Source organism: Camelus bactrianus, chromosome 20 (genome assembly GCF_048773025.1).
Source record: "Camelus bactrianus isolate YW-2024 breed Bactrian camel chromosome 20, ASM4877302v1, whole genome shotgun sequence".
NCBI classification, from domain to species: domain Eukaryota; kingdom Metazoa; phylum Chordata; class Mammalia; order Artiodactyla; family Camelidae; genus Camelus; species Camelus bactrianus.
The window spans coordinates 12,058,092-12,076,854 of NC_133558.1; the positions used below are offsets into that span (position 1 = coordinate 12,058,092).

Below are 18,763 nucleotides of genomic sequence, written 5' to 3' on the forward strand. Positions count from 1 at the left end.
TTGGCAGAAGGAGTTTCTTGACCGTTTATTAATTTGGGATTTGTTCCTTTCTGTGTTGCTGAGCCCTTATGTATATTTTGAGAGAGTCAGAAGGGCTGCTTGAGAGTTCAAATAGGGACTCTTTAGGGGCACAGGAGGAGAGAAGGAAAGTGATAAATGAGTTCAGTGGAATCTACTGATGTTTAATCTGGGCTGTGCTTATCTTCACTGCCTGTCCTGGGCCTGTTGGCTGAGGCCTTGGGGCCAGCTGAGGGCTGGCAATTCTGAGGTCTAATGTTTCTTTGGAGGAAATGGAAGGATGTAAACTGGGCAAGACTTCTTGTTTTTTATTTTTTTTTTTCTCTTGGAAACTTCGGTTGCTTTTCTGGGTATACTGTGTCGTGAGATAGCACCTGGCACACATGGATCTCCTTGGAACTGGTATCAGAATTGGGGCCTCCCTCTGCTAAGAAAGGCAGTGCAGGCGGGACAAAAGGGAAAGCCTCGGAAAGGTCAGCTGAAGAGTTACTGAGTTACTCATGTTGGAAGGAGACCTTATGACCCTAGTGCCTGCTCCCTGCTCTGAAATGTTCTTCCAGTTTAGCAGATCTAATTGGCTTCATTGTGAGGACTGGACAGACTGCAACATTTCCAGGGGATTTCTCTTCAGAGCTATTTCTGTCACCAGTTATCTTAATTTGGTTGTTTCATGATCACTTGAGATAAAGATAGAAGCATTTGATCACTCTTGCTTGGTGGGAACAGGAGGTACTTTTATTGGGGCCCAGATTTAATCTCCCATATCGAATGACTGTTCTCAGACTTACAAGGTGGATGTTAGTACCTTTTTCCAGAAAGAGTAACAGCACTATTTTGGGAGAAAATATTTAAAGATACTTTAAATTCTAATGTATGTTTAAATTTTGCTTCTATAATTTGCCCTTTAAGCTTCCTTTACTGTTTCTTCTGGAACTAGCTGATGCACGTATTCCGTATGAAGATGTTAGAAAAGAGTCCTTCCTTCCTGTGGAGGTCATGCCTCTGAATTTTCCAAAATGATGTAAAGGCATTGATGATGGACATACCTTCCTTGATTAAACTTGAGGGCATGGGTGGTACTGAACCTGGTAAGTCTGACTTGGTTGCACATTGTAATCACTTTGAGAGTTTAAAAATAACTAATGCCAGTTCAGCAAGGTTTCAGAATATGAAACACAAAAGTCAATTGTATTTATATCCACTAGCAAAGAATAATATGATAATGACATTAAAGACAGCAATTCCATTTATAATAATATCAAAAGGAATGAAATGCTTGGGAATAAATTTAACGAAAGAAGTACAAAGTTTATACTCTGTAAACTACAGCATGTTGAAAGAAATTCAAGATGACTAAATAGAAAGATATCCCATGTTCATGGATTATGACTTAATATTATTAAAATGACAGTATTCCCCAAATGCAACTACAAATTCAACACAACTCCCATCAAAATCCCAACTATCCTCTGCCAAAATTGACAGGCTGATCTTACAATTCATACGGAAATTTGATGGGCCTGACATAGCCAAAACAATCTTGAAAAAGAAGCACAAATTTGGAGAACTCTCTTACTGCTTACAAACTAACTACAGTGTTACCATAATCAAAACTGTGTGATACCATTGAAAGGATAGAGAGATAGATCAATGGAATAAAATTGGAAGTCCAGAAATAAATTCTCATGTTTATTGTCAGTTGATTTTCATCAAGGTTGCCAAAGCAATTCAGGGGGACAGAGCAGTTTTTCAGCAAATGGTGCTTGGACAACTGGTTATCTATTTGCAAAGAATGAACTTGGACTGCTTCCTCATGCCACTGGCAAACATTAACTCAAAATGGGGTATAGGCCTAACTATAAGAGCTAAAACTAAAAAGCTCTTAGAAGAAAATATAGGAAATAGAAAAAATTTAATGACCTTGGGTTAGGCAAAGCATGAACAAAAGAAAAAAAATCAGACTCCATCAAAATTAAATACCTTTATACTTCAGTGGACACCACCAAGAAAGAGAAAAGATAACCCACAGAATGGGAGAAAGAATTTGCAAATCATATCTGATAAGGGGCATACGTAGAATAAATAAAGAGCTCTTACAACTCAATAATAAAAACACAAATAACCCAATTATGAATGGGCAAAGGATCTAAATAGACATTTCTCCAAAGAAGGTGTGTAAATTACCAATAAGCACATGAAAAAGTGCTCAAAATCATTAGCCATTAGAGAAATGCAAATCAAAACCACGGTGAGATGTCACTTCACACATGCTAGGATAGCTACAATAAAAAAGACAGTGACAAGTTCTGGTAAGGACTTGAAGAAAACTGGAACCCTCATACTGCTGGTGGGAATGTAAAATGATGCAGCTGCTTAGGAAACTAGTCTAGCAGTTCTTCAAAAGACAAATGTAGGGTTATCATAGATCACATCCACTCCTGAGTATATACCTAAGAAAAATGAAAACATGTATCTGCTATTGAAAGAAGCCAGTCGCAGAGGACCACGTATTGCATGATTCAATTTATGTGAAATATCCAGAATAGGCAAATCCATAGAGACAGAAAGTAGACTGGTGGTTGCCTAAACCTGGGGCGAGGGTGGGAGGATTTGGGGGGAAATGGGAAATAACTACTAATTGGCATGGGGTTTCTTTTGGGATTATGACATGTTCTAAAATCAATGTGTGATCGTTGCACAATTCTGTGATTACAATAGAAGCCATTACATGAGCGAATTATAAGATACATGAATTATATGTCAATAAAATATATATACATATATATATATATAAAATATAAAATACTGATGCCCAGTCCTTCCCTCTGAAATTTCGGAATTGATTGGTCTGAGGTGTAGCCTGGGCATTGGACTTTGGAAAGCTCCCCAGATGATTCTATTAAATATCCAGTGTAGAGAGTCTTTGTGCTAGACCTTGTTACTCAAAAGTGTTTTCTGTCTGCCAGCTGCATCGGTAAGATCTGGGAGCTTATGAGGAGGGCAGAATCTCAGACCCCACCCCACGTCTTCTGAATCAAAATCTGAATCTTAATGGGATCCTTGAATGATTTAAATGGACATTAAAATTTGAGAAGCATTGTCAGTAAGGTATTTGAGTAGTAAGGCTGGTGAGTGTTGTCTTTGAAGTTCACTGCCTTCCTGTTGAAACATCTTTCTACTACCCAGGGCTTCTCCTTGAGGCTGCTCTTTTGGGCTCCTGTACCCTATTCCAACGTGTGTGTTTGTGAGGGCCTTCCTCACGCACCACCAAGCAATTCTCAGATACCAGCAGAGTCCTAGAGACAGTGTCATATTCCAAAGGTTAAGGGTTCAGTTGTACCAGAAAACTCCTCACCCCCAACCCCTGCAACATACACACCTGCCCAATTCAGATATCAGTCTCAAGCCCGGGTTGTTAACTGTACTGCTGACTGCTTGGCTATAAATCAGAGGTTCCTACTATCTCCTTCTTGGATGTGATTAATTTGCTAGAGCAGCTCACAGAACTGAGAAACATTTTACTTACTAGATTACTGGTTGGTTATAAAAGAATGTAACTCAGGAATAGCCAGGTGGAAAAGATGCATAGGGCAAGGTATGGGAAAGGGCACGGGAGTTTCCATGCCCTCCCCAGCTCACCACTCCCCCCACATCTCCATGTGTCCACCAACCAGGAAGCTTTCTGAACCCCATCATTTTGGGGTTTTTATGGAGGCTTCATTACATAGCCATGACTGATTAAACCATTGACCATTGGTGATCAATTCAACCTCCAGCCCCTCTCCCCTTCCTGGAAGTTGAGGGGTGTGACTTGCCAGTTCCAACCCTCTAATCATAGCATTGGTTCCCCTGGCAACCAGCCCCCATCCTTAGGTGACCCAAGGGGCATTCCAAAGGTCACCTCATTAACATAACAAGAGATAATCATCTCTCTCACCACGAAGGAAATTCTAAGGGTTTTAGAAGCTCTGTGCTAGAAAAAGTACAAAGACCAAATATGCTTTTCTTATTATAAATCACAATATCACAGCTGCCCTTTCCAATGGCGTCCATCGTTACCAGTGTTTTTTTGTCTGTAAAAACATATTTGTCGTAGATCCTTTTTTTTAGGGCTCTTCCCCCTGCTTGGGAACCACGAACCTGTATTATTATCCCCCTGCATTCACAATAATTTCTTGGGAATGATGACAGAAGCATTCTGGAAACAAGGTTTTCATCAAAGAAACCTAAAGGTCAAAATTTCTGGTAACGTTGACAGGTGGAATGAGTGGAGAGAGTGAGATTTTGGTGGTGCTGGTGGGGTACATAATTATATACACCAGATTTTAAAATCCAAATTATAATAAGTACAACAAAGGAGAAGTGTGAGTGCCTACCATGTGCCAGATCTTTTGACAGATGTTTCTAGAGGTTGTGAAGAGGAATAAAATATGATTCAGACCTTGAAGAAACTCCTGGGCTCCTGGGGAGACAAGCAGATTCACAGCCTTCTGCAATGTAGGGTGAAAATCGCAGCGTTATTTCCGTGAACAACATACTTAAGTTGTTAACATCTGGTGTTACCTAAGGTCTTGCTGGGAATATTGGCAAGTTGGGAGCAAAATCCAAGTCTTTTGGAGAATTGAGGGAGAGAGGGCGTTTGAATAGATCATAAAATTCTCTTTGAAGGGCCTGAAACTCTGATCTGTCCTCAAAGGCAAATGCCATACCATCCCTACTGCCATGAGAATCAATGTTCTCTTCCTTTTGATGGATTTATTGGGATTCCTTTTGAAGGGGAAAATAATTGGGACCCCAATACTGAAGTATTTTACAATTATTTTTATTTTAATCTCACTTAAACTGCAAACATACTACCAGGCATAAGCACGTTTAGACTTACATCTCTTAAACAACAAGAATGTCAGGATAAATGCATATGCTGAATATTAACCAAAATTATATAGCAAAAAATTAAAGTTAACATGAATATAATAGCTGGTGTTTAGTTTCCACTAAATCACTTTTAACAGGCTCTGAGTTTAACAGTGAACAAGTGGTAACTCAGTGATCTTGCCACCTTTCTGTGTTGGAATCACTAAGATTCTTGATTTGCACAGCTTTCAGCTTGGCCCAGATGCTTCCATTGTCTCTCATCTGCCTGTGACAGTGACAGCATTCCTGCTTGGCAAAGTAGGGCTGTACCACAAACACAAGTGTGAGCATCGGAACTGAGCGGAAATGGGTGTTCCTTGCTTTTAGTCATATCATTAAATAAATATAATAGGAATAAAATAAAACCTTGCCGGGGAGAACTCATGGGCTCCCAAGAATGCACCCTTGCACCCAGTTTGAAGAGTTCTGTGACAGCTGAGCTTCAAGGTGCTGTGGGAGCAGAGAGGCTTGAGCATCACAGCAGCCTGGGGTACAAGGCAAGAGGGGCTTCCTCAAATAAGAGAAGCTTAAAGATGAGAAATGTAAAGCCAAGCTCCCTTTTGAACCATACTTATGGCTTATTGTTTGATTTGGGGCTTCTGTTGAGTCATCTGGTACCAGGTTTTCCGGTCAGTCCTCTGATGTCCTGTGTGATTGGGAAAGCAGTATGAAGGTGGTTTCCATCCCTAGAAATAGTATATTGTGAAAAGTCAAGGTTTCTGAAAGGGATTTTGTAAGAAGGAAGTTTTAGGATCATGTCATACCAGGAAACAATTTACTGCTCAGCATAGGTTGTTGATTTATTTGAATGTCTTTGAACCATTATACATTTCCAAACCTGGATGCTTTGGGTGTGTTAAAAGGGTTTTGAATTGGGAGAGATACAATCTTGAGTTGTACCAATAATTTAATTCAACAGCATCCAACAAAGAAGGCTTTATTCTTAGGTCGTGTGCAGGCATCATAGTCTCAACTGGAGTAAACAGGATATTGGCTTCAATATGAGATGTTATTTAGAACACTCTTGAGACATTGTGAGGTAACTGTGTACTGAGGCCGAGAAGTGTTGGCTTACATTTTATTAAATGTCCATTTTAGTGTACAGCATTGTACCAGGAATGATAAAAAGCAAAACAGATACTCAAGGTCAGTCTAGATTTTGGTTTTAAATGCTTCCTCCCTCATCACCTTCTTTCCCTCCCATGGTTGAGCTAGGGATGAGAAACCCTAGGTTAGTAGGTTGCCAACTCAGCTTCAAGCCATGTGGGCTGCTGGTCTTTCTCTGACCTCAGAACCCCAGCACCTGTGTCTAGAAGCATCCGAGATCCTGGGGATCAATTTTAACTTTCAGTTAGTGGCACTCACTACCTTTTCCTCCTGAGAATACCTATTCTCCTCCTGCCTCCCCTCCCCATTCTCATGAGACTGATCTCTTGGGGTTAAATCTCTTTGGGGACTTTCATTTCTGCATGCCTGCCTAGAGTTCAGAGACGTCTATTCCATTTCCCAGTTATTCTTTACATTTGCCTACCTCTTTCACTTTTCAGAGTATCTTCACGTATTTATCCTCACGGAGGACTCTGTGTTTCCCTGAGAGTAGACTAAGCAGGTGATACGGTCCCATTTTCTAATTGTGAGTGCTGTGGCCAGAGAGGTTAATGACTTGCCCAAGATGCAGGGGAGACTTGAGAACTTGTACTTCAGTCTTGATATTAGAATCCAGTTCCATCGACTGTTCATTGTAATGCTTTTTTTCCCCAGAAAAAAACTTTAAGAAAGGTGTAATCTATTGACAGAGATGTGTAACTGTGTAGTATATGTGTGTGTATGTGTGTATATATATATATATATTTCTTGGGTGTGTATGTAGGAGCTTTGTCTGAATGTTGTAGCCCCTTTGGCCTTGTCCACCTCATGAAGAATGCCCTTTGGTACACCAGAAAACAACATCCCTGAAAGGGGCCTAGGAGACACCCCTTTCTGGAAGATTCCATTGTGCATAATTCATAGGCTCTCGGGGTTGGAAGAGACAAGTCATCTGGTTCACTAGGTGTTTGATGGTTAAATCCTTAGTTAGATCCCATTTGCATCCTCGAGGGCTATGGAATGATTTTGAGGAACATCCTTATTATTATACACAACCGTTAATGGCCTAAGGATGTTTCTGTGTTCTACCAAACTAAGTGAAATGTTGATGACTTAAAAGAAAAAAAAATTCCTTTTTTTCCCCCTTGGGTCTTCAAGATTTTGGAAAAGTTCTATTTTTGAAACGTTTCCCTTGGAATTCTGTTAGCTGTTATGAAAACAGTGTCTGTTTAATGCTATTGTTTAATAGAATGTGATTTTTTTTAATGTGACTAAATGACGATAGTTTTCTTTTTTCTTTCTATATTTTTCTGTCTTACTTACAAGCCACATACCATTTCTTCCAGAATTGTTAACCATTTTGCTTAAGTTTGGTTTGTGTAGCATGCACAGGTGTTCATGCAAATGCTTTTGGTTCTTTTGTGCTTTAGCCAGAGATATTGAAGAAGAGAGGGTTTGAGATTTAATATTAGTGAAGGCTAATGGAAGACATATACTTGAAAATTCAGTAAGAGGCAGTAACTGGGACTGATTGTTTTCCCCCTTTGCCTTTGAATAGAAATGCGTGCCCATGGTTATAGAGGGTCAAGTGCGGTGCTAGAGCATCACTTAACAACCTGCACTTACAAATCTCTATCTGGAACCAGTGTTTCTTAGAATTAAAAAAGGGGACACATAGGGTATATATACTTATGCCCTGTACTCAGTGTATTCAGCTTTAACTTCTATCCTAAAATCATGAGTCCCGTAATATTGTGGCCAGCAGAGTCTTTGTGGGGAGCTTCAAATTTCATTGGGTTTATGTATTGTGGTTGCAGTGTACCTATGAGCATTACATTATCAAATAGAACATCCACTATAAACTCATGGGAAAGCTTAGATTTCATCTTTACAAATTTGCAGTCTAAGAGGAAATGAGTTTTTTTTGCCTGAAAAGACTCACATAGTCCCACTTAACTCTAAGCCTTTTCTGTAGATGCAAGGGTTCTACAGAGAGGCTTGAATGGAGGTGTGTGTGATGTTCTGTTATCAGTATCTGCGCTGTTCATGGAGCTTCTGCACCACAAGTGCTGTTTTACTGGTTTCCTGAAGGGAGTGGAGATAGAATAATCTCAGGAGGCTAACAGATGAACATTTCTCCACAAAGTTTTTGAAAGTCTAAGATCAGGTGAAATGGAGTAGAAATATGACTAAATATTTCACAGTTTGCGAATTTCCAAAGGGCTTCCATGTACAAAATTTCATGTTTGTGTTTGTGTGTGTGAGTGTTTTAAACTGTGTGAGGTAACCATAACAAGTATTATTACCCCTGTTTTACAAAAGACCCTGAATAGCCAAACTATTCTTGAAAAAGCAGAACAGGGCCAGGGGAATCACATTTCTTGGCTTATATTACAAAGCTACAGTAATCAAAACAGCATGATATTGGTACAAAAAAAAGACACATAGATCAATGGAACAAGATAGAAAGTCCAGAAGTAAACCCACGCACTTATGCTCAATTAATCCATGACACAGGAGGCAAGAATACACAATGGAGAAATGACAGTCTCTTCAGTAAGTGATGCTGGGAAAACTGGACAGCTACCTGTAAAAGACTGAAATTAGAACATTCTTTAATACCATATACAAAACAATTATTGTCCCTGTTTTAAAAATTAAGGGAAGCATGTCTGGATCATCATTTAGGTAATTTTCCCATCGTCACTGGATAAAGGGGCACTGAGGAGAGCCCAGATATTAGGATCTGACATTCATTACACTGTTCACTTTGTTTTTCTCATATAATCTTCCCCTTGATCCTAGAGACCACCGATTTTTAGTCTTTCTACTTAAATTTCAAGTGGCAGTGGGAGGAGATCAAGGCAGTAAGGCTGGGATCTGCATGGCAGATAGAAGGCTGAGAGGTCGTCAGGAACAGAGTGGGGTGGACAAGCCTGCACATCCTTTACTCATTTGTCCCGTAGTGTGATACTGTTTTTCATGAACCATCTTTGCAGTTTCTCCTGAGTTTTGCCTGGACATTGAAGTTCTTCCCCACGTTTCCTTGCTGCTGCTTTTCCTACTTACCATTCTTTCTTGTACTAGAGACCATGTTTGGCACAGTAACTTTTAGAGCAAGTGATTGTTGACTCTTCTCTTGAGCAAGGAAGTGAAAGTTTAAATATTATATCTCTGTGTGGTCAGCTGTAGGAACAGAGTGACTTAAGATATTGTTTATTCTCCAATTCATACAATTCATTGTTTATTCCCCAGTTCATACTTAATCAGAAGCATTTCCCCATGTCTTTAAACATTATTTGAAAATATTTTTTTTGATTCTTCAGCGTTCTATTGCATGAATTAGCATAATTTATTTACATGTTTTTCTAATTTGGATATTTAGGTTATCTTCTAGATTCTTCTGTGATATAAAATCGACTCTTTGGAGAAGGGAATTTTTAAGTCCTTAAAGAGATAAAAATCTGGTTTAAATGGTTTGCCCCAGTCATTATTTCATTAGTGCATTGTAACAGTAATTTCAATCAAATAAATATACAATTATTTTTCTGAAATAATACAATTGTGATAGTTTTATTTTTAGGTGGGGAAAATGCATAAAGATGGTCAATGAATGGAACAGACTTCACAATTATGTCATTAGTATTCTGACCATAGAATTTATTTAATAGTTCAGTTTTTATAAAAGGTTGGTGCAACAGCAATGTTTTTAATGTAGCAGGTTGATACATAAGTTATAAATTTGGGAAAATTGGAACCAAATGATAACTAGTCATCCCTTTGTAAGAGTCATTAATTTATTGATGCTTATGTATTTTGGGGGGTGTCCACCTCAAACATTTGAGTTTGACTTTTTTTCCTTATGCATATAGATAAGAGCTCACCGATTAAGGGGAAATTAGCAGAAACTGAGGAGCCAACTTTTGGACTTCTTAAGGGTTTTATCTTCTGGAACTACGGCTTTCAATTTCCTGTGGGGGTGCTGGGGTGGCTTAGAAGAGAGAAGGGAGAAGTCAGAGGTCTTCATAATGCTGTCAGTCTCTCTCCTGCCTTTTCAGTGCGACTCACATGTCCTTCTGCTGCCCAAGATCCCATTGGCGCAGGCAGTGCGTAGACCAAGTTTGTCCTTGGTGTTCTGCCTCTTCTCTCTGGGTTTCTTATTTCCTGTCCAGTTTTTTCTTTCCCCAGGTTCTACACAAACCTCCTCATCATGGCATCTCCCAAGGCCCATAGTTCTGGAAAGGTCTCATCCTCTCAAATTCTTTGACATTATCTTTTCCAGGTGTTTTTGCTATTAAGAGTCTTTCTAGATTAGTTATTTCTTTAATCTTATTTTGATTCTGTTTGCCTAGTTCAGCACGAGAGTCAGAGTTCTACCTTTGGGTAAATTTTGAGGGAGAGGACAATTGGGTAAAAATGGATCTGGGAAGTCACATAAGTTAAAAAAAAAAAAAAAGGGAAAAAGAAGCCTTTTGCCATTAGTGCAAAAGAGTGTTTTTTCTTTTCCCAATCTATGGTGGATAAAATGTGTGCACATACAGGAGTTTGACTTGCTGCCTCGAATAAACTCAGTATTCTTAGGATGAAGTCATACATAATTAATCACCTGTCTCTGCATTCTTTCCGAAGTGATGGCTCGTAGTGTTCACACTTGTGATAATTTATGTTTCCTGAGTACCAGAGCCCCAAGTCTGCCAATTAAGGAAGAAGAGGCAGTGGTGGTTATGTAACCTCGGTGCTCCTGTAACGTGGTGGGTAATTGTCTGTCTTTTTTTTTCCTTCTAGTGTCTGAAACAGTACATGCAGCTGGCAATCCGAGAAGGATGTGGGTCTCCCATCACTTGCCCTGACATGGTGTGCCTAAACCACGGGACCCTGCAGGAAGCTGAGGTATGGGTGAGCGCCCTGGTCCTTCCCTCTTTCCTGTGGACGTGATTTCCTAGGACCTTGACTCTTTATGTACCTCCCTCCCTGGGGGTCTCGAAACAAAATACAGTTGTTAACTTTTTAAAGGATTATTTTACTACTACACATCTTTGGGTTCTTTATACAAATGGTTAAAGCTGTTATTTACTTGGGTTCTGTGTATAAATGCTCTCTCTGTTGAAGAATCTCTAGAATAGGAGAAAGTACTAGAAATCAAATTTACCAAGTGTGAGCTTTGGAGGCTGAATAGTGGGTGGTCTTGGGATCTTTACTTTAAAGATAAATGGGGGAAGCGGGTGGGAAGGCATAAATTGGGAGTTCAAGATTTGCAGATACTAACTAATATAGGTAAAATGGATAAACAACAAGTTTATACTGTACAGCACAGGGAGCCATATTCAATATCTTGTAGTAACTTATGGTGAAGAAGAATATGAAAATGAATATATGTGTGTTCCTGTATGACTGAAGCATTGTGCTGTACCCCAGAAATTGAAACAACATTGTAAATTGACTATACGTCAATAAAAATATATTAAAAAATAAAAAATAAAGATAAACAGGTAACAGATTAGCCACAGTTATAGACAATATAAACTATTGTGGTTTTACACAGGTAGCCTGAGTTGAACCATTTCCAAACAGCAGAGAAAGGCCTTTCATTCAGTTTTTATCAGGCACAGAAATGTCTTTTTGGAGTGAGTTCTTTTCCCGTTGTATTAACACTGTGTTATATCTCTTTTTTGTTGTTTCTTTCTTTTTTTTTTTTTTTTGGTGAGTATCTTGCCCTTAAATCTGCTTTGAACCTTCAGGTCCTGCTCCCTTTAAATCTGGTCCACACTCTTCTGCTTGCTTTCATAGCCAGGGTACCAGCTAACCCTTTCAGCTTATAAAACTGAGGCCCAGAAGGTCTAAGTAATTTGCTCAGCCGTGCCTATGTCAAGAGCAGAAGAGCTAGAATTCCAATCCAGTTCTTTCTGACCACCATAATTACATGACTTTGAGTAGAACTAGGTAGGTGGATAGAATTCATGATAAAGGACTTGGTGATTGGAAGCTCAGTGGCGTGCATGTGTGTGTAAATGTGTATGTGTGTGTATATGTGCCTATACCAATACACACACACATATACATGCTTTGTTTACAAATGGATGTTTTTACATATATGTCCTTTGCTTTGTAAGCAAAGCAGTCAAAAATGTTACAGACCAGTTCTTACCACTCCACCTCTGGGTTCCCAAAGTTCAGCTTAAGGAATATCAGGGAAGTGGTACAGATGAGCTTGAAGCGTTTTGGGGGAAAGGAATAAGAGGGATGCATCATGGTTTAGAAATTGTTCATTTTAGGCAAACCATGAAATACTTGCAAGCCAGAGCTGTGTCTGCCAGGGAATGTTACTTAATTCATGTGGACAAAATCTATCAAACAGAAATGAAGTGATGTTTCTAAATAAGCCCTTGAAATTAATCATAGTCCTGTCATCCAGATAAGCCTACATGTGACTGTTTACACTGAATTAAAATTAAAATTAGAGATTCATTCCTTTGGTTGCACTAATCATATTTTAAGTAGTCCATAGCTGCATGTGGCTAGTGGTTATCAAGTTTGGACAGCACAGAATAGAACATTTCCATCACTGCAGAAAGTTCATTACAGAGCAGAGTTCTAGACTTTACGTGAATGGTAACCATTAGCCATTGACACTTTGGATATCAAATGTTAGGGCTGATGTGTACAGATCAGTGAAGACAGGCTGTCATCTTAACTTTTCTGATTTTCTTAGTATAGACTTCCCCCACAGTTCTCTTCTTCTTAAGCCTTCCTTTTCCCTCTGTTCACATTCTCATTCACACTTCCCTAATGCTGATTTCATTGACCCAGCTTTACTTCAAAAACAATTTTACTTGTAGGCTGCATTAAAACCAAGTAAACCCATAATGGCTCTTAAAAATGACAGAAGGATATTTGAAAAACAGAACAAAAGCATATTGCAAACTAAGCTATGGCATTTCTTAGATTCGCCGAAGCCTGTTTCCTATTAGATGAGTAAGAGACACTGCAGGGCATTAAAGGACCATTTCTGTACTCACTGGTCTTGCTAAGAGCCTGACTATAGATGGGTGTGAATTACAGTAATCAAATGTTCTTAACCAACTTGTCACTATTTTTTTTTTTTCAGAATGAAAAAATGTGGTAGTGGTGATGGTGACTGTCTCTCATTTGGATCTGAGACATGAATAGATTGTATGAGAGAGATTGGTAGCTTTGTCAGTTTATATGGGACAACTCCTTTCAGAGCAGATACTGCACACACATGAACGTGGGCTGTACCACCTCCCTTTCTGACTTGCTTGGCATCAAGCTTTCCTTATATCTGGTTATTACTATCATACACAGCTCTTCATCTAAATATCATTGAGTATACCCCAACAGGGCTCATCCACATTGTGCTTGACTGGATTCTGTCTTTTTGTGGCTTTTTATTCCATTAAAAAAAATGTTCATTTTTACAGGTCACACACAAATGTACTTTGCTTGTTAAGAGCAATTCTGATTAAGGCTCAGGTTCCCTTTTTGCTGCTGCAATTTTTATTACAATACATGGTTCTTCACCGTTCATTGTCTTATAAAATGCATGTGAGTGTAACATTTCTTCATCTTCAAAGGACACTAGGAATTTGAGCTCTTTCTTCCAAATGCTTTCCTGGGTAGGTCTAGCTTGCAAAGTTGACAGTGCTTCATATGCGTGTCTCCTGCAAGCTTTAAATCCTGCCTGTCTTTTTGTTTTTTTTTTAATTGAAGTTTAGTTGATTTACAATATTGTGTTTCTGGTGTAGAGCATAGTAATTCAGTTGTAGAAATACATATATTCTTTTTCATTATAGGTTATTACAAGCTATTGAGTATAGTTCCCTGTGCTATATAGTCGGACTTTGTTATTTATCTGTTTTATATATAGTAGTTTGTATCTGCTAATCCCAAACTCCTAATTTATCCCTCTCCCCTCCTCCCCTTTGGTAACCATAAGTTTGTTTTCTGTGTCTGTGGATCTGTTTCTGTTTGTAAATAAGTTCATTTGTATTATTATTTTTTAGATTCCACATATAAGTGATACATATGGTATTTGTCTTTCTCTGTCTTACTTCACCTAGTGTGATCATCTCTAGGTCCATCCATGTTGCTGCAAATCTGCCTGTCTTCTTAATGCATCCAGATTGGCCCAGTTATGGCCCTGCCTCTTACCTTTTATCAGGAGGAGCTTCATCAGCAAAGCATTCAAAGCCCAGTTCAATTACTGTTTGCTTATGTAAGAAACAGTAGAAAAGACAGCTTCCCTTCAGTGTCATGGAAGCTGGTGGGAAGCTGTGACTCTGGGGACTTGTGGCTAGAGGTGTGCCCATGGGGAGCCAGGGAAAAGTAAAATTTTCCTTCCTTGCGTCATCTGGTACTTTCAGCTGTTGCTCTGCAGCGTTTCAAATGTATTTGATCCAGGAATCTTGTCCAACATGAAATTATGAAAGGCAGGACACAGATGGTTGGTTCTGATAGCATTACTTCAGGCAAGGCCTTTGCTTGAAGTTAGTAGCCCTGTTAAACAAGCGATGACTAATTTGAGCAGTTTCCTTGCAGTGTCAGGGAAGCAGCATCCATCACTTGCTGGGAGAGCTTGAGCCATTTGTTTGGGCCGGGTACAATTTGAGTGGTGAGCACACGTCTATCATTACACGGCCTGAGAGGCTGAACTTCTTCCCGCTGCCAGCTGGCAATGGACAGCAGGGGACAGCTTCTCACCCACTGATCGTCCTTCCAAGTCCCGGCGCACTGAAATAACCTGCCTTTACAGCTAGTGCCAGGCACCCAGAGGATGAATGGGTACATCTGCTCTTGTCAAGAATGGGGGCTCCAGAATTGCTACAGGAAGGGATTTAGGTGGGGCACTGTGCAAGGACCTGGATGGAGGGATGGAGGATTGGAATGCTAAGAAACTTGAAGCTACAATTGCAGAATAAACAGTTTTTACTCATATTGCATGTTTATTTATGGTGGCTTTCGTAAAGTCTGCTGGAATGATAAGAGATCCAATTGCCACCTCTCCCCCCATCACCCTTCAGCACTGTCTCCACTTGCCATCTCTTCATTTAACTCTTTTTCCCCCTATTATCAGAGTATGAATCCGGGGCAGTGGAAAAATGAGGGTGCCCAGGCAAGTGGCCAGATTGCTGTCACTGTGGTTTAGGGATCTGAAAGGGAAGGGGCTGAATGTGTCTGTAACAACTTTTGGCTGTATTACGTGTTGGCTGAAGAAGACTAAAACTTTGGGGTGGCGCAGGATAAAGGCATCTGCCGTGCTGGAGTCACTGGACATTTTTGAGATTCCCAGCTGGATGTTATTTTAGAACATATTTAAAACTTTTAGAACACATTGAAAACTTAAAAAACTTTTTAAAACATGTAGTTTTAAAACTACATGTAAGTGGAGAATCAAGTTTCTAAGCTTCTTTAGCTAATGGCAGACATAAGCAATGGGGTAAAGGTGTCACATGGAAGTGCCCGAGGGCACATCCCTTTTACCCACAGATGAGCTGAGGGAGAGGCGGGAGGGATGATGTGGGAAGGTGTACTGAAGCCTCAGAGAACAGATGAGAAAAGAAGACCAAAGGCAGTCTTTTTCTGAAAGGTTCCTGGCCCTGGAATTCCAGGTCTCTTCCCCGTCTTTCACCTCCGCAGTGGGCTCTGCCTTCCGGCTCTTAGACAAGGATGCCCGCTTGCTTTTTCACCCAGGGTTTGATAGCTGGTGTGAGCTTGGCTTACTGCACTCGAGTGAATGGGTGAATGTGCCAGCTTTCTTTTTCTGTTCGGGAGGGCAGTTCTTATTTTCTGGGTTGAAATAGAAAACATTCTTAATTTCTGTATTTGCATGATAAAATACTTATCCATAAAGCCCATGTTGTTTCTCTTGCCAATAGTTTTTGCAAATCATAGCATCTCAAAAATTGCCGGAACCTTGACATGCTGTGATGATCTGCTAGTGATCAGTTCCATTTCCAGATATACTGGTCTATTGTTTTCTATGTTCAGCCTGTTCTTTAATTTTTAAAAGCAACTGAAGCGGAAATATAATTTAAAGGGCTAAACCTTAGTGAAGTCTGGCCTTTTTTTTTTTTTTTACGCCTCTTCTGTTCTGACTTTCCAGACCTTGATGAGTAACATGTTTATGAAAGCCAACCCCTAGCTTCTGTGTTTTAACCATTCCACTTTCTTAACTAAAAGACAGTGTATCTTGTATTTATCAATGTAAGGAGAACACACTGCACTCTTAGCCAACCTGCTTCCCTGGCAAGCTGGTTTTCCTGTCTTCCCCCTCTCTTACTTTGTTTTTTGTAGGGTTAGTGTCAATGTAGGTGGTGATGCCTGCTTAAATATTATGGTCATGGTTAACAATGATACACAAGGGTACACCTTCCTTTTCATTTCTTCTCATTTGTAAGATATTAGATATATCCAATTACCTGTTATGTGTAATAGTCTCAGCACCCCCCATACACAGATATTCTGAGTCCCCTGGATATGCTCTGGCACAGGTGGAGGGAAGCAGAAAAGCAAAGACTTTCAGCAGAGTAAGAACTGGGTATTTAATAAGCAGCCTCAGGTTAATTTTTACCAAAAAAAAAAAAAAAAAAAAGACAATGGTTGCAGGTAATTAGTAGCTTCTTATTGTTATTGTTCTGGTATTATTGTTCTTATTCTATTACAATGAAATTGAACTTGTTTTCTCTTTGAATTGAAACTTTTTTTTTCTGTTTGGAAAGAATTTTTAGGACGATGAGGAGGAGGAGGAAAAGTGGTCTTTCATGCTTGGATAGGAGGAGAGAGACATTTTTATTTAACAGATAGATTAGTACAAATTTCAAAGGAGAAATAATAAATCACTTTAAATCAAGTTAAGGATTTTTTAGTAGTTGCTTTGAGGGGAGTGACCTCTTGATACTTGAGAAGATACTTAGAAATTTGTGTTTCTATTATTTAAATATGGATCTGGTTAGTAATGGATTCGAATCCAGTAAATAAAGTAGATATCTTTCATCCATACTGACCTAAATAAAATGAATAAACAAATAAATGAGGGATAAGGGACAATTCTTCTTTATAGTAGAATTGTAATGAACAGATACAGAATGAATAATGGACATAGAAAATCACTCTTAAGCAAATACCACAGTAATAATTATCATAGGCAAGAATTATTGACGGATACAAAAATTAGCAAACAAAGGTATGATGAGAAATAGGATATTTGAAGAATCTTAAAATATCTCCCTACAAGATACTTGTTGATTTCAAGGGGTGGATAAACCTGGCAGATAGCACTTTAACCAAGTTAAAAAGTTAACATCAACAGTATTGAGACAGGTTGTCCTCATGTCCCTCCTGACAGCCCAGCACCACTTCTGTGATGTTCTTGCCCAAAATGCATAGTCTCAACCCTATCATGAAAAAGCATCAGATAAACCCAAATTGGAGAACGTTGTACAAAATAACAAGTGGCCTGGACTAGTCAAACTTGTCAAGGTCATGAAAGCCAAAAACAGACTGCAGAACAGCCACAGATTGGAGAAGGCTAAGGAGACATGGCGACTAAACGCAAGGTGGAAACCTGAGCTGGATCTTGGACTGAAAAAAATGAAAAGACATTAGTTGGACAGTTTGTGAAGTCTGAATAAGGCCTGCAGATTGTTTAATTATTTTGTGTCAATTTAAATTTTATTATTACATAATTAACTATTATGTAAGGTGTTCATTTCACACTAGGAGAAGTTGGAGGAATGGCATTTAGGAACTCTGTACAATTTTTGCAACTGTTCATAAGTCTAAAATTATCTCAAAATAAAAAAGTTAATAAGGAATGTCTTGGTATGGTTTTGAATGATCTGGAATTTCTTGGTTGGCAGGAAGAGGGTAATTGATACCGCAAGACACCTCATTATCATCTCTTTTATTCTCTAGAATTTTCAATTTTGCAATCAATTTTAGTGTCCTCGTGATTCTTTCTCTTCTTCTTTTTTTTTTTTTTTTTAAAGCAGTAGCTCCTTAACCTGTGGCCTGATTGAGCCTTCAGTCATCATCCTAACACATGAATTTCAGTTTTATAATTGTAAAAGGCATTGAGAAATAGTGACTTAGCTCCAGATAGCAATGGGACCAGGAATTTAATACTTTGGATCATCATTTTTTTTTTTTAAACTTGGTCCAGCTTTCTCTTATCTAAAGTCAAAGTATAACAGGAACATTTCAGAAAATTAGCTGTAATCTGTGAAATCCAACAAATAAGAAGATCAAGGAATAGATCTGTTTTTAAACTTATGTGTGTATATTGACTTCTGAGTAATTTAAGTTCCTTGGAGGCAGCCTCTGTATCTCCTTCCTCTTTTGTGTCCCCAGGCTTCCAGCCAATGCTTTACCCGTAACAGATTGTCACTGAGTATATGGGAAGATACAAATCCAGAAAGTAGGGACTGGCGAAGAGAACGGTGTGTTTAGGTGTCAACTTTATTCCAAAAGGATTAAACACAGTGACACAGTGAGAAGTGATGGAACTAATTTTTTGTGATCACAGGTTTCAACAGAAAAATTGTTTTACCTGATTAAGGCCTAATTCCATATAAAACTTTGACCTATAAAATAATAAGTAAGAGATTCAAAGTAGAGTAAGAGCCAAAAGAAATTAGAGACTTCAGACTTCCCTGCTGACAGTAATGTACCTCTGGTGAAATTTATCTTTCTCACTTAAAATTAAACATCCATCTCTACTGTTGTTGAC

At 39.0% G+C, this 18,763-nt stretch overlaps 1 protein-coding gene across 4 annotated transcripts in view; it reads left to right on the forward strand.

The window, feature by feature from the left end:
- RNF144B (ring finger protein 144B) overlaps positions 1 to 18,763 on the forward strand; it is a 133,787-nt gene that overhangs the window by 92,606 nt on the left and 22,418 nt on the right. For all 4 annotated transcript variants that reach the window (XM_074348147.1, XM_010974259.3, XM_010974258.3 and 1 more), the window contains exon 3: positions 10,804 to 10,908. In XM_074348147.1, coding sequence (XP_074204248.1) covers positions 10,804 to 10,908 — 105 coding nt within the window. The remainder of the gene's footprint in view (positions 1 to 10,803; positions 10,909 to 18,763) is intronic.